The 17534-nt window shown below is 39.4% G+C and overlaps 1 protein-coding gene across 27 annotated transcripts in view; it reads right to left on the bottom strand.

Annotated features, from left to right (window-relative positions):
• Positions 1-11082, bottom strand: part of CLASP2 (cytoplasmic linker associated protein 2) — a 222363-nt gene extending 211281 nt beyond the window's left edge. For all 27 annotated transcript variants that reach the window (XM_050779319.1, XM_050779320.1, XM_050779327.1 and 24 more), the window contains exon 1: positions 10534-11082. In XM_050779319.1, the coding sequence (XP_050635276.1) occupies positions 10534-10728 (195 nt within the window). In that variant the 5' untranslated portion in view covers positions 10729-11082. The remainder of the gene's footprint in view (positions 1-10533) is intronic.
• Positions 11083-17534: the final 6452 nt, after the last annotated feature.

Raw genomic sequence — 17534 nt, 5'->3', positions numbered from 1 at the left:
AATGAATACTACTAGCACCACATTGCAGTTTCCAGGCACCCCTTCCCATGAAAAAAGATCAAGAGTTTCATGGAGAGGTGGCTCATTCCTGGGCTGGAGGAGGAAATACATCTTGTGATATCAGACAGCAAAGAAGCAGTCAAAGATTACTAGGGTCATGTCAAGATAGGACAGTTTGAATATCAAAAAGGATAATAACTGCATTGTCTTGAAACACATTAGGTATATTTAAATACATATGTTCATAATTACATGAAAACAAAACCAAAACATTTGAAGGATACTAAAAAAAAAAAACCATTATTTTCACAATTAGTAAGTAAATGCAAAGAATCACAGAAATATACCTACCATTCTATATAAACCATATCACTGGGTAAATAACTGTAAATGGGGAAAGTTTCTCTTTATAAAACTATTCCAGCCAATAAATGAAGAAATAACAGAATTCAAATATCATCGTTTTGCAAACTCTAATGAATTAATAGATCTAGACACTGAATGCTAATGGCCTCTAACATCACACACACAAAAAAACAGACCTAGAACTTGTGTGCCTTCCATATCTCATGTGCCTCCAGGAAGGAGATGGAAGGAGAGTATTTCCTATTAAATAGTCTTGCCCCCCGGCCCCCCAAAAAAGGACTCAAATTAAGTTTCAGATCCAACTAAATTACCAATTTACAGGAAAAACTGAGGGAACAGTCAAACATCATTACACAAATGAAACTGGCAAAATCCAGACTGTGGGAAAAATTTACACAAATAAAACTCAAGAATTTTTTTAAATAGAAAGAGACTAAGGGGGAAACATTAAAAGAGACTTAATAAATACGTTGACTCTTGCAGGCAGAATAATAACCTCACAAAGGCGTTCAGATCCTGACTCCCAGAACCTCTGAATATGGTATCACACTTGGCAAAAGGGACTCTGCAGATATAATTAAGGATCTTGAGAGGGAAAAATTACCCTGGATTATCCTAGGCCTAAAGGTATCACAAGGGTCTCCCTCCCCATCTGTTCTGTGGTGAGAACGTGACATCTACGCTCTTAGTAAATTTCAAGTACAATATAGATTAACCATAGTCACCATACCGTGCATTAGGTTTCCAGAACTTACTCATAACAGAAAACATGTACCCTTTGACAAATATCTCCCCTTTTTCCACATCCCTCAACCCTTGGTAATCACCATACTATTCTGTTACTATCTATAAATTTGACTTTTTTTTTTTTTTTTAAAGATTTGACATAAAAGTAAGATCATGCTGTATTTGTCCTTCTGTGTCTGGCTTATTTCACTTAGTATGTCTTCCAGGTTCATCCATGTTGTCACAAATGGCAGGATTTCCTTCTTTTTAAGGCTGCATAATATTCCTTTGTGTGTGTGTTATGTGTTGTGTATGTGTATATATATATACACATATAAACACATACATACACACATCCCACATTTTCTTTATCCATTCATCTGTTTATGGACACAGTGGTTTCCATATCCTGGCTATTGTGAATAATGGTGCAATGAACAAGGGAATGCAAATATCTCTTTGAGACAGTGATTTATTTTCTTTGGATATATACTCAGAAGTGGAGCACATGGTAGTTCTATTTTTAATTTTCTGAGGAACCTCCTTACCATTTTCCATGATAGCTGTACCAATTTACATTCCCATCAACAGTGTACAATTTTCTTCTCCACATCCTCTCCAATACTTGCTATCTTTTGATTTTTTGATAACAGACATCCTAATTGGTATGAGGTGATATTTCATCGTAGTTCTGAATTACATTACCCTAACAATTACTGATGTTGGTATCTTCTCAAATATTGAGTTAGATGAGCATCTCATACATTTTGGATACTAAACCCTTATCAAATATGATTTGCAAGTATTTTCTCCCATTCAGTAGACTGCCATTTTGTTTTGATTGCTTCCTTTGCTGTCCAGAAAACTCTGTAGTTTGATGTAGTTCCCCTGTTTATTTTTGCTTTTGTTGGCAGTATTTTCACGTCAAATCCAAAAAATCACTGCCAAGACCAAAGTCAAGGATATTTCCCCCTATGTTTTATTTTAGGAGTTTTACAGTTTTAGGTCTTGCATTTAAGTCTTTAATCAATTTTGAGGTAATTATTGTGTATGGTGTAAAGTAAGGGTCCAATTTCATTCTTTTGCATGTGGATATCCAGTATATCCAGTATCTCCAATACTGTGTATTGAAGACACTATCCTTTCCCCATTGTGTATTCTTGGTGTCTTTGTCAAAAATTAGCTATGTATGTGTGGATTTATTTGAAGGGTCCTTATAAGGGGGAATCCTTATAAAGACAAGGGTACTTATAAAAAGGAGGCCAAGAGCCACAGTCAGAGATTTGATGACAGAAGAGGTCAGACGAAGAGATTTGAAGATGTTATACTGCTGGCTTTGAAGATGGAGAAAGATCCCAAGAATCAAGCAAAGCAGCCATCCCCTAGAAGCTGGAAAATTCTCCCCTAAAGTCTCTAGAAGGAATATAATCCTGCTGACACCTTGATTTTATCCCAATGAAACCCATTTTAGATTTTTGACCTATAGAACTGTAAAACAAAAAATGTATAAGTGTATAAGCTAGTGTGTCATAATTTGTTAGCAGCAATAGGAAGATAATATATTAATGAATCACAAGATGTGGCTCTTATTTGGTTCCTAACTTTTCTTAAAATAACTTACTAAAAGATTTAGAAATGTGAACCCTGGACATGTGACATCAAGGAATTATTGTTTTATAATTCTGATGATGTTGAGGTTACATTAATAAATTTTTAAAAAGAACATGTATCTTTGAGACAGTAACTAGGAAGTCCCGGGGATGAAACGGTATGATATCTGTCGTTTGTGACATAGTGATGGGGTAGGATTGGCCATGGGCTGATAAACATTGTGGCTGAATTTATTTTACTGTCTACCTTTACATATGTTCAAAATTCTCCATAATAAAGTTTTTGTAATTAAAGAGAGCATGATTCCTAATGGTGAGATGTTAGAAAACACCCTTGGTACCCAGAACACAAGGTGTTTTATTCATCTTAATCCTAAGGGTCTTAGCCAATACACCAAAACCAAGCAAGACTGTGGTTAGTCTGTGATATACATAGAGAAAACCTTTTAAAAATCTATAAATTGGAGAAGAAATGTTTTTAATTATTACAATAATAAGCAGGCTAGCCATAAAAATCAATATACCAAATGCCATTTTATTTCTATAAGCCAAAAAACATAATTTTTAAAGGTATAGTGGCTCTTACCTATAGTTCCAGCTACTCAGAAGACTGAGGCCAGAGGGTCACTTGAGCCCAGGAACTAGAGGATACAGTGAGCTATGATCGTGCCACTACATTCCAGCCTGGGCAACAGAGCAAGATCCTGTCTCTAAAATAAATAAATAATAAAAATACAAAAGAACAAATAGCATTTATGATACTCACACTTTAAATTACCTAGGAGTTGGCCAGGCGCAGTGGCTCACGCCTATAATCCCAGTACTTTGGGAGGCCAAGGCGGGCGGATCATCACAGGTCAGGAATTTGAGACCAGCCTGGCCAACATGGTGAAACCCCGTCTCCACTAAAAATACAAAAATTAGCTGGGCCTGGTGGTGGGCACCTGTAGTTCCAGCTACTCTGGAGGCTGAGACAGGAGAATCGCTTGAACCCGGGAGGCGGACTTTGCAGTAAGCTGAGATCATGCCACTGCACTTCAGCCTAGAGACAGAGTGAGACTCCATCTCAAAAAAGAAACTGATTCCTTCCATTTTCTCAGTGAAGTCGGAAGCAATGCCTGCCTCAGCTGACAATGATTGTAGAAGAGGTACCAGTAGGACCAAGCGGAAAGGAAAAGATGTAGAATAGTTGTTTAAGTGAAAAAGTGAATGAACTAAGAAAATATAGTATGACTTTCAGGCAGCATTAAGGGCCCACATGATGGTCAGGAATTTAAAATGAAGCCAGTTAAAGAGGTTTTGTGTTTTTCCCCAAACATCTTCAGTTGCACTAGTGCAGGTATAGGGTAGGCAGAGTGGGATTAACCAGTATTGCACTTTTCTTCTGAGACAAAGTCTCGTTCTGTCACCCAGTCTGGAGTGTAGTGTCACAATCTCAGCTCACTGCAAACTCTGCCTAGCAGGTTCAAGGGATCCTCCCACCTGAGCCTCCCAAATAGCTAGGATTACAGGCATGCACCACCATACCTGGCTAATTTTTCTTATTATTTTTTTTTTAGTAGAGACGGGGTTTCACCGTGTTGCCCAGGCTGGTATCAAACTCCTGACCTCAAGTGATCGCCCTGCCTCAGCCTCCCAAAGTGCTGGGATTACGAGTGTGAGCCACCATGCTCAGCTCAGTATAACATTTTATCAAATGAGGACCATAAAACAAGAATGAAGAGAGAAAATAGAATTAAGAATGAATGCAAGGACTAGTATCCAGAATCTACAAGGAACTCAAATCAGCAAGGAAAAAAAACAAAACAATCCCATCAAAAAGTGGGCAAAGGGTATGAATAGACAATTTCCAAAAGAAGATATACAACTGGCCAACAAACATACGAAAAAATGTGCAACATCACTAATCATCAGGGAAATGCAAATTAAAATCACAATGAGATACCACCTTACCCCTGCAAGAATGGCCATAATTAAAGAGTCAAAAAAACAATGGATGTTGGTGTGATATGATGTGAAGAAAAAGGTACACTTTTACACTGCTGGTGTCCACTATGGAAAACAGTATGGAGATTCCTTAAAGAACTAAAAGTAGAACCACCATTCCATCCAGCAATCCCCCCACTGGGTATCTACCCAAAGGAAAAGAAGTCATTATATAAAAAAGACACAGGAACATGCATGTTTATAGCAGCACAATTCACAACTGCAAAGACATGGAACCAACCTAAGTGCCCATTAACCAATGAGTGGATAAAGAAAATGTGGTGCACATACACCATGGAATACTACTCAGCCATAAAAAGGAACAAAATCATGTCGTTTACAGCAACTTGGATGAGCTGGAGGCCATTATTCTAAGTGAAACTCAGAAAATCAAACATCGTATGTTGTCACTTACAAGTTAGGAGCTAAGCTATAAGGAATCAAAGGCATAAGAATGATAAAACAAACTTTGGGAACTCAGGGAGGAGGTTGAGGGATAAAAGACTATGTATCGGTAGTGTACACTGCTTGGATGACAAGTGCACTAAAATCTCAGAAATCACCAACAAAGGACTTATCCACATAACCAAAAGCCACCTGTACCCTCAAAACCACTGAAATTATAATAAAAATTTTTTTAAAAAAAGAATGAATGAAAGGGTATGATTAATGGGTGAGCTTAATGAAATAGATGTCACGTGAGGTGGTAAAACTCTTCAAGTTCAAAGAAATGAGGTTCAGAATTTAGAGTTCCAGAATATCATAATCACCAACAGTAATGTCACTGGTGAAAGGGTGACTCAATGCCGGGCGCAGTGGTTCATGCCTGTAATCTCAACACTTTGGGAGGCCAAGGCGGGTGGATCATCTGAGGTCAGGAGTTTGAGAGCAGCCTGGCCTACATGGCGAAACCCTGTCTCCACTGAAAATACAAAATAAGCCGGGTGTGGTGGCGTGCGCCTGTAATCCCAGCTACTCGGGAGGCTGAGGAAGGAGAACCACTTGAACCCACGAGGTGGAGGATGCAGTGTGCTGAGATTGCATTACTGCACTCCAGCCTGGGCGACAACAGCAAAACTCCATCTCAAAAAAAAAAAAGCATGAATCACCAGCAACTACATACCTGTAGTGGTCTGAATTCGTGGCGGCAGCATTTACAACCATGTAACTATCATTATGTTTTCATGGGTAGTCAGGTTGACATACTTACATGTCAAAATATATTTTACCTCATAAATTATGTGTGATTTTCCTTTATAGTACAGCTAGTACATTACAAGGGTTTTTAAAATTTATGTGTATCAGATATTATCTATAAATTTTATTTCAGAATTGAAAACGAAGAAGGGGTAATTAAAAGAGGGAACTGACTCTGACAGGATTGAGAATCACCACCACAGAAAAATTTTTGACACATATGTAACAAGGTGACAAAAAGGACAATGTTAAAAATAAAGAATTAAAAACAACCTGGATGTTCACCTATACAACAGGTAAATGGAATAGGCAACATAAAAACAACTGAATGTTCACCTATACAGCAGGTAAATGGAATAGGCAACATCAATACGTATTAATGGGTAGATAAACCTCACCTCTTTCGGCAAACTAAAAAATGGCATATTTCTTAATAGTTTATAGGATATATAATTGAGGTGACACCAATGGTGGGAAGTATCCTCCTCAGAATGCGAAAGGGGCTATGATTTTAAATTCTGAGAAAATACATGGAATGCTACCACACAGCCCTGCACTACATAGCGCTACATACATGTTTTCACTGTTTTCTCTCTTTTTTTTTTTTTTCCCCCTGAGACAGGGTCTGGCTCTGTTGCCCAGGCTGGAGTACAGTGGCCCAACCATGGCTCAGGGCAGTCTCAATATCCTGGGCTAATTTTTTTGTAGGGATGAGGTCTCACTATCTTGCTCAGGCTGCGTTTTCTCCATTTTTTAACGTCAACTTACCCTGTGGTTGCAGATGAAATGTAAATGTTACTAATCCTCATAATATACAAAAGTAAAAGTAGAGCTGGCAAATAATAGAATATTGAAGAGGTTTATAAAAGTAGAGAAAAGGAATATGGATATTCTAATCTTCCGAGGCTCAAGCAACTCCTCCACTAATTTACCAGGTCTGTGGTCTAAAGCAATATACTTATGTCTCCTTTTCTACAAAAAAAGGAAAATAATAGTACACCGATTTCCGAAGGCCATCTTAAAGATTAAATGATACAATGCAAATAAAGCATTTGAGACAGTGCCTGGTACTCACTAAGGACTCTGTAAATGGTAGTTATCATACTCAACTGTATTTTATGAAGCAATTTTTATTGCCGTAATACCATGTAAAAATTTGAGAACTCCTGAAATTGTAGGACCATTCTGAGTAAAAGTCAAATGTCAGACTACCTATATTACATATATGCCTATTTCCATATTTTGAATCTTCAATTATGACTTCTCCATTGAACTTGGGACCCCAACTGTCTATCATCTCAACTTGTATGTTAAACAATCTTCTCACACCTAACACAGTAAAAACTAAACTTTTTATATCCTTCACCCAATTTGTTCTTCTCTCAGTCTTCCCTATTTCAATAAATAGCACAATCTAACCTACTGCTGAAGCAAGGCAATTATCCATAATTCCTCTCTTTCTTTCAACCCTCAAATCCAATCCAACAGGAGCTCCTAGTGGATCTACCACCAAATCATAGCCCAAATTTTCCACTTTTCAGCATTGCCATTGCTATCAAACCAGGCCTAGCCACCATTATCTCTCTGCTGCTTCTGTTACTCCTTTATAGTCGACTCTCCACAAAGCAGCCACCCTTTACACACATAAAACCCCCCACTGTATTTATTTTTTTTAGACGGGAACTTGCTCTGTTGCCCAGGCTGGTCTCAAACTCCTGGCCTCAGGTGAGCCTTCTGTCTCAGCCTCCCAAGTAGCTGGGACTACAGACACAAGCCACCACACCCAGTTACCTCCACCACATTTAGAATAAAATTCTATGACTTCATACCTGCCCAGCTACTTCCACCATATTTAGAATAAAATCCTATGACTTTATACCTGCTTCCTCAACTTCGTCTTTCTTAACACCTCACTCATTTAAACTCTAGCCAGGCTGGCTTTCTTTATGTTCCTCAACAAAACTAAGGTCTTTGAATTTGCTGTTTTCTCTGCTTCAATTATTCTTCACTCTTATGTTTCTTTAGTGTCTGCACTCACATGTCACCTCTTTTGACCACCCAAAGTAGAGTCTCATAAGCATTTCAAACCATGTTTACTTACAAGCACATGCTACCTGAAATGATCTAATTTCTATACCTGTCTACCTCTTTCTAACGCAATGGCAGGGATCTCATTTTCCCATTTTCTGTTAAGTCACCTTCTCAATGAGGTCTTCAATAACCAACTATTTAAAATTCCAACATATGCATCTTGCCTAGTATTCCCTATTCCCTTCACTGTTTTTTTTTCCAAACCACTTAACACCATCTAACACACTATATATTTTATTTATCTTTCTTGCTTATTCCTCTCCTCCTACTAGAATCTAAGTCCACAAAGGCAAGGATTTGTCTTTTTTCACACTGTATCTGCAATGCCTAGAAGAGTAAGTTCCTGATAATACAGGTCATCGATAAATATCCTAATGAAGCTGAATGAATGGGCCTTGTCTTGTTTAAAGCTGGATGGATCCTTAGCATCTTGAATACCCAGCATACAGGAGGCACTCAAATTTACTAACACAATGACTGTTAAGACACTCAGATTCTGAAGTACTACCAATCCAAAGAAAAATTGTATTTTGTTCAGTATAAACTGAAATAGAAATATGATTCTATTTGTATGTTCAAAACCTCCTATGACACACTTTTTAAAATAGTTAAATATGTTTTATTGTATCTTAAGTTAAAAAAAATTAAAAAGATTACCCAGTTGGGTAACTTAGTTTATAAAACCTAAAGCAACAGATTAATTAGAATGCCCTTTCCCTAACAATGTCAGAAAAGTTATTATGCTATAGAATTCAACAGAAAGGGGAGAACTAGTGATTTAGGAAAGAGAGCAGAATTGATGGATCAATGTCCTTGAGCAAGCAAGAAGGCATGGAATCTAATACTTTTGTGGAGGAAATGGCATAAATGAGGAAAACAGGCAATTTATCTATTCTAATAAGGAAGAAGGTAGATTATATGGTCACAGCTACAAGGAAGTGTATAGATAGGTGGTGGGAGACTATGGCAGTTCTCTTCTGATTGCTGAAATTGTCTTTGGCTACATTCTCTAGTGAGGAGCATGGAGAAAATGTGTAGTGAAAACAGTTAAGAACCCGGATGAGACCCCTGATGGATTCTAATTCTTAAAGAACAGTTAAAAACACAGCACCGAGTAGAAGTAGGGCTCAGAGGCATAACAGAAAATTAGCATACTGTAGTATCACAGAATATCAGCATGATTGCTCAACTGTCATTCACTGAGTGCACATCTGATGAATGAAACGGCCCAAAGCCAATTCACAACAGCACGTGTAAAAGAAGACGGCAAATCGATCTTCACTTGGGAAGGGGTGCAAACATTACCAAAGCGCTGTCTTTCTACAACAGTCTATGCTGTAGCATAAAATCAACTATCTTGAGTGTGAATATGTATATGCCTTTCTTACAGAGTAAATTTAGCTTGTTTCTTCCAAAGAAGAAATAATCTCCCAAATGGTAATGATATATTATTAAATTACTCCCCAAACTTTTTAAAAATAATAAAGAGATGGTATGTAATGAAGCATCGACACGGTTCTCAAACTTTATTATCCTTGTAAAAAGTCTGACCTTTCCAAAACTCATCCGGGCTTTACCATTAAATCTGCATCATAATTCTAGAGTTTGCCTTTCTTCTTTTTGAATAAAAGGTTTCAAAGTACAGCCTATTCGCTGGATTATGAGAATATGTTACTAAGAAGAATCACTTCATCCATGGGAAGTTGCAGGCAGCATTTTAAAGCAACACTGCCACCAGAAGACAAGAAAGAAAAGTAACTACTAACGACTACGGGGCAAGTTAAATACAAAATATTTACCTGGCCTCCCAACGTGGCTACATTACAACCTGCCTACTACCGACTCTTTAGAAAGGCTCATTCCTTCTTGTACCTCATCCTTGTAACTTTTTTTTCCCCAGCATTAGCCTATCTACTAAGACACATTAACCTAAAATCGTATCCTAATGTTCTAAGTGTTGGTCTGGGTAATGTTTACACAGGTGAACACAAATGTCGAAGTCTTTCACTTTTTTTTTTTTTTTAAATAAGTGATCAATACTGTGTCCTAGTAACTCCGCAACGTGTCACGGAATCGCTGAATTTGTCATTGTTCACAAGTGTAGAAAAACGTGGTCAGAAGTCAGTCCTCGCTGCCCAGTGGGGACGCGCGACCCCCGTTTCCCCTATTTTTTTTTTTCTTTTTTTTGGGGGGGGGGGACAGAGTCTCACTCTGTCGCCCAGGCTGGAATGCAGTGGCTCGATCTCGACTCACTGCAACCTCCGCCTGCCAGATTCAAGCGATTCTCCTGCCTCAGCCTCCTGAGTACTGGGATTACAGGCGCCCGCCACCACGCCCGGCTAATTTTTGTATTTTTAGTAGAGACGGGTTGCACCATGTTGGTCAGGCTGGTCTCGAACTCCCCACCTCGTGATCCGCCCGCCTCGGCCTCCCAAAAGTGTGTTTCCCCTCTTAAGCGGTGGTTCGGACGGGAGCTCTCCCGGCCCGGCGCTCGCGTCGGGGATTAAAGGGCCGCCGCGGAGGGCGTGACCAGCCCAGCCTCGCCGCCGTCGCTTACCCGGTAGTTGCTCGAACCCACCCAGTCGGTGAGCGCGTCGACGGTCTTGCCCAGGCGGCCCAGGTCCTCTTCCAGGTCCGGGATGGCGCCAGGGGCGCCAAGGTAGAGCAGGAGCTCCTGGCCGACCTGCAGCCGGCCGCCGACGTCCTTCTGCTGCACCTGGGCGCAGAAGTACTCCATGCTGCGGGGCTCCATGGCTGCGGCCGCCTGCCCGCCTGCCAGTCTGTGAGCGGCCAACTTTCGCCGAGCGCCGCCCAGCCTCTAGTGCGGGTCCCCGCGGGAGCGGGAGGGACTCACTTAGCCCGCCAGGGGAGCGGCTTGCGGGGCGCAGCGGGCAGCGGGAGGGACGCCAAGCGCCCAGCCGCCCCCAAACTAGTCAAACTCGGCGCCCCCCGAGCCCCAGCCCGCTTCAGAAGCCGCGGCCGCGGGCGACGTCAGCACGCGCGTGACGTCAGCACGACGCCGGCGAGGGCCCTCCCGTCCGGCTAGCGCTTCGCTGAGGAGGTGGTGGAGGTAGCTGCGGAAACCGCTGGGAGCGGTAGGACCTCTAGGGAGACTTGGGGTTCTACTTGGTTCGAGCCTGCCGGGAGGCGGGCCGTTCTTCGCTAGCCGCTGCTGGGGCAGCGTGCCCTCGCCCTGTGAAATGTAGAACGTTTCCAAGTTTTCCTCCACTTCTGTTCAACGCTTAGGAAAGTTTCTGGTACTTAGCATCCCCCTTTCCCGCCCCCACTGCCGGTTTAAAAAAAACAAAAACAAAAAAAACAGAATACACTCATGACTTCTGCTTCCAGCCACCACCGCAGTCACTGTGTAATACTTACAAAAAAAATAAAAAATTCGGTTTGCATAAAGTAAAACGCACAGATTTTCAGCGTACACTTCATGAGTTTCGGCAAATGTATTCATCCGTGTAATCACCACCCCAGTGAGAGTACAACACGTTTCCAACACCCCAGGAAGTCCCAAGACACTTCCCAATTACCGCCTCTTCCCTAGGCAGTTCTGATTTGATTTCTATCACGGTAACATAGTTTTCCCTGTTCCTCAACTTCATACAGTCTACTTTTTTGGAGTCTGGTTTCTTTTAGCATAGTGTTTGAGGTCCATCCAGCGCTGTCGGTGTCTCACAAGTCCATTCTTTTTTATTGCTCTCCATTTTGTGGAATCACTACCATTTGTTGATCCATTCACTTGTTGGTAGATGTTTCGGTTGTTTCCTATTTTTTATAATTATGAATAAAGCTGCTACAACGGTTAGTGCATAAGTTTTTGTGTGGATATATTTTCTTTTCTCATGGGTAAATACCAAGGACTGGCATTACTAGGTCCTGTAAGTTGTATGTTTAACTTTAGAAGAACCTGCCAAATTGTTTACCAAAGTGACTGGATCATATTAAATCCCCACCAGCAATGCTTGAGAGTTCCAGTTGCTCCACAATATTTAATTTGGTAAGGGTTATTCGTTTCAGCCCTTCTAGTGGGGGTAAAGTTGTCTAATACATTCCAAATGCACACTGTATTTATCTTGACAGTTATTCCCAAACACAATGAAATGACTATTTATGTAATATCTTTCTCTTCTAATACACAGAAAGCTCCAGGAACCTTTGTGTTTTCCTAGGATGGTGCCTGGCAAATAATAGGTGGCCAATTTAAGTTAAATGAGTGAATGAATTCAACAAAAATTGATATTTGAAATATTCACAATCGCTAAATAAGAACAAACTCAAAATTCAAAGAAATTGACTGTTTTCTGTGTTATTTTTTCAGTATTTCTGTACTTCACAGTTGTAAAGTTTCTTCCATCTTTAATTGGTTGTAATTTCCCTCAGACTGTGCCTCAATCTAGTAAACTATGTGTGTTGGTTAATTTTATGTGTCAACTTGACTGGGGCAAGAGATGCCGAAATAGCTGGCAAAACATTATTTCTGAGTGTGTCTGTGAGAGAGTTTATGGAAGAGATTATCATTTGAATTGGTGAGCTGAGTAAAGCAGATGGCCCTTTCCAATGTCAGTGGCCATCATCCAATTCGTTGAGGCCTGAAGAGAGCAAAAGGGTGGAGAAAGGCCAAATTCACTCTCTCTGCTCGATCTGAAACATCCATCTTCTTCTGCTCTCAAAGATGGGTGCTCCTGGTTCTTGAACTTTTGGATTCAGACAGAAACTTATGTCATCAGTCCTCCAATTCTCAGTCCTCTAGACTAGGACTGTATTACACCACCAGCTTTCCTGGCTCTCCAGCTTGCAAACAGCAGACATGAGACTTCTTGCCCCGCTTAACCATGTGAGCCAATTCCTGTAATAATTATCCTCTCATTAGGCCAAGTGCAGTGGTTCACACTTGTAATCCCAGCACTTTGGGAGACTGAGGTGGAAGGATCGCTTAAGCCCAGGAGTTCAAGACCAGCCTGGGCAACAAATTGAGACCTTGTCTCTACAAGAAATCAATAAATTAGCCAAGTGTGGTGGCACACACCTGTGGTCCCAGCTACATGGGAGGCTGAGGCAGGAGGATCACTTGAGCCCAGGAGGTCAAGGCTGCAGTGAGCTGTGTTTGTGGCACTGCACTCCAGCCTGGGTGACAGAGCAACACCCTGTCTCAAAAAAAAATTTTTTTTAAGTATTCTCCACATATCTAGCTACTGGTTCTGTTTCTCTGGAGAACCCTGACTTTTATGGTAACCATTCCTTGGGTTTGAGTGTCCAAAGGTTCTGTTCTTAAAGGGTTGCAGAAAGATATAAAAAGAGAATCCTATCCAGAAGAACTTTACCCTGTAATTGCTAGTGACCAGGTGCAGTATGTGGTACAGGAAAAAAAAAAAAAATGCAGGAGCTCTGGATTCTAGGTTCAGCTCTACCTGTTCCTATGACCAAAAGTGACTGCTGCTCTTCCCCCTTGGTTGTCTCTATTCCCCTTTCTGAACTTATGTAAATTGAAAATCACACTAGATCGTTTTTAAGTTATAAGTTAACTAAATCATCTTTAGGAGTAACTCTGGAAGAACCTATAAAATTATTATTAATTATCATTTATTGTGTTTTATTTTTAGTAGAGATGAAGTTTCACTGTGTTGCCCAGATTATTCTCGAACTCCTGGCCTCAAGCAATCCTCACACTTTGGCCTCCTAAAGTGGTGGGATTACAAGCATAAGCCACTGCACCTGGCCTATAAAGTTAATAGTAAACATTGGTTACTATTACTTATATATTCTTTCTGTGTTTCATTTTAATTCATTAACACATATCCTCTGAGCACCTATATTGTGCTAGATACTGTGCCAAAGTTCCAAAGACACAAAATTCATTTAGACCTGGTCTCTGCCCACAAGCTCTAATAGGCACAAGAAAATAAAATGTGAGATGCTATGATAGAGTAAACAGAGGGTTTTTGGAAACTAGATGAGAGGCTCCTTATCTAGATAGTACTGAGTATGGGAGTAAAAAAGTTACAAATTAAAGGTTTCTTGGAAGAGGTTATATTTAAATTGAACTTTGAGGATAACTAGGAATTAACTAATGAAAGAATTGGTTTCCTGGGGAGTTGCATGTTTGTCTACAAGATGTAGTCTCAACTATTTTGATTAACTATTTGTTATTATCAGTATATACTCACTACAAAATCTACGTCTTTATGTATATCACCGTTGTCTGTCCTACGTTCAACATTGTTAGAGCAGAAAGTTCACAAAATTGCTAGCATCTCAGTCACTTTTTCACAGCATCCCTAGGCCAAAAGAAACACCTAAGAAGTCCACCAGATAAGTGAGATCCAAACAGCTTAGTATTTATATCCTAGCAAGTTGCTAGGCATATGAAAAAATGATATATGCAAATCAAAAATTTTATTTTAAATATCATTCTTGAACAACACAAATGAGATGTCTGTGCCTGTTGGTTACTGTCCAATTTCTCTAACCTTGGAATGGGACTGAATATCATCATTCTCATCCTGTTGCACATCGATACTCAAGCAGTAGAGCATATCAACACCCAGCTTGGCTAATTTTTTAATTTTTTTGTAGAGACATGGTCTCATTTTGTTGCCCAGGCTGGTCTTGAACTCCTGGGCTCAAGGATTCGATTGTTTTTTTTTTTTAATCAACGCAACCACAAAAAACACAGCCTGGCAAAGATATGACATCAATGAAAAAAAATGTACTACAATGCAAAGATATGACATCAATGAAAAACAATGTACCACAATCTGATGTTGAAATCATGCACTACTTGGAGCCATTATATGTCTTACAGATGCCAATGATCACCATTGCCCTTTAAAACTGTAAATATCCTGGAGTGCTCTTGGTGAGTGTGCTTTGGCACCCCAGGGTGCTGGTCACACAATTTGGGAACTTTGGCACAGACAGATCCCTGATGATACCCAAGTTTTCAGAGAGACAAAGAGAACAAGAAACAAGTAGTAATCATGCAGGAAGAGGTATGGGTTCCAATAAGGACTCAGCTTCACAAAGATTCATGCCTAATCACATGTTAGGGCTTTTAATCCTCTAAGCAACCCCGTATGGAAGATATTATATCCCCAACTTAGCAAGGAGAAAGCTGAGGCTCAGAGATTAAGTTCCCAGCCTCACTCATGATTTCAGATCCGTGATTCAAACCCAGGATGTCTGGCTTCTGTGGTCTTTCAAATAGACATAAAGAAAAGAAAATTGGAAGAAGAAAGTTTTGAATTAACTACCACAATAATAACACTCCTTGCAAAACACATTGCATTTCTTTGAATATTTATTTATATTTTCATTTAGGACCTGTTTTTATCTGAATTTCTGTTAGAAAGGAAAAAGAAAGGAGATGGAGAAAATGGTGAGGAATTTTAGAAAAGAAAATGGTGTAGGAAATATCTGCGTTCTTTTATGATCAGTCACTAAAATTTATCTGGGAGCAGAAGTCTATTTTTAACTGGCAACGAAACTGAAATAGATCATTTAAATACAGCAAACTGACTTCCTGACTTATTTGTTCATTATTTGTGATAATAGTGGAAACTTTGAGTAGACTTTGTTCTGCCACTGGAATTTATTTTCCATACGAAGGCTAGGAGACAAATAAATCACCACACAGCTGGTTTGAAATCATGCTTCAGCAAATATCCTTCAAGAAGGGCATTGTGTTAGGTACTGGAGTGGGGGTGGGGGAATAGATGGGAGTGTCTTGCCAAAGATTTATCACAATCTTTCTTTAAAGGTTAAAAGGGATATACATATATACGAATGTTCATAGTAGCTTTATTCATTATAGCCCAAACTGGAAACAACCCATATATCCATCAACTGGAAAATAGATAAATGTCGTATGCCATACAATGGAATTCTACAAAGCAGTAAAAACCAAAGTACTGATATATTCAGCAATGAGGCTAAGCCTTTTAAAAAATCACATTCAGCACATGAAGCCAGACACAAAAGAGTACATATTGTGTGATTCCATTTACATGAACTTCTAATGCAGGAAAAACTTAACTGATGGTGATGCAAGTTAAATAGTGGGTATCACCAAAGAAGGGAGTCAGTGGACATTGACTAGAAAAGGGCCTGAGACAGCTTTCTGCAGTGATGGAAATGTTCTGTATCTTGATCTGGGTGGTGATGATAAGAGCGTATGCATTGGTTAAAATTCAGCAAGTTCTGTGCTTAAGATAAGTACATGATGCATTTACTATATGCATGTTGTACCCAAAAAAGGATTGGGGGTGGAGCTTCAGAACAAGAGATTTAAAAAGAAAAAAGGAGATGAAGCAGTTACAGTCTATTTCAGTGCTACCCGATAGAAATATAATATATATGTAAGCATATAGTATACGTAATTGAAATTTTTCTAGTAAACACATTTTAGAAAGTAAAGAAAAAAGGTAAAGTTGTGTTTACTAATATATAAATTATATTTAATAGTATTTTATATAGCAATATTTTAAAAATATTTAATAAAGTTCTGTTAATCACGTTTTAGTATGCCTTTATTAAATATCTTTTTTTTTTTTTAGATAAGATATCATTTTGTCACCCAGGATGGAGTGTAGTGGCAAGATCACAGCTCACTGCAACCTCAAACTCCTAGGCTCACTTTAGCCCGCTGGGTAGCTAGGACTACAGATGTACCACCACATCTAGCTAATTTTTTTTCTATTTTTTGTCGAGAAAGGGTCTCACAATGTTGCCCAGGCTGGTCTCGAACTCCTGGGCTTAAGCGATCCTCCTGCCTCGGGCTCCCAAAGTGCTGTGATTACAGGCATGAATCACTGTACCAGGCCTAAATTTCGTGTTGATAATATATTATTTGTACTTAATAATATTTTATTTATATTCAAATAATATCATTTAAGCCTGTGATTAAAACAAAAAATTATATAAAATATTTTACATATTAGTGCAAGTTTCTTGGGAAAACCCAGGTTTTGATACTAATGACTTTGTAAATGTAATAAAGTCATCTATTACCTTCCTGGAGCTTCATTGTTTCAGTCTAAATAATGCAGATTCACAATGATTGTTGGGAGAGATACTTTTCCATGAGTCTTGCGTATGTTTTGCTAGGTATGCCAAGAATACAAGGCACTGACTACTCATTATCTGGGCTATTTCTCTGGGTTATGTTTGCAGCGAGCAATCTGGAGGGATGAAATAATGTCTCCCTCCCAGACAGAGAAAAGATTTGCTTACTGCTTTCTATAAAATTGCAGAATCCCCAACTTCAGTGTTTCTGTCCATGAGATTTGGGAGGCAAAGCACATGACTTTACAGTACTTGCTGTGCTGTGAGTAAAAAAGTCCTTTGTCCCTGACCCAGGAGTCTCGGGTTTTCTGCCAGCATCAATGAAATAGTCATAGGCTAAGTTATTAGTTTGTAAACAGGGTTTAAAAAATCCTGTCACCCACCACCAAAGGCTGTTTTTTTTTCCTTTTCTTTTATGGTAATAATCAAATTGAATCTATTAAAAAGTGAAATAACTCCATAAATGTAGTAAATATATTTTATACCAAT

Source organism: Macaca thibetana, chromosome 2, assembly GCF_024542745.1.
Source record: "Macaca thibetana thibetana isolate TM-01 chromosome 2, ASM2454274v1, whole genome shotgun sequence".
Taxonomy (NCBI): Eukaryota; Metazoa; Chordata; class Mammalia; order Primates; family Cercopithecidae; genus Macaca; species Macaca thibetana.
This window is presented reverse-complemented; position numbering and strand designations above follow the sequence as displayed.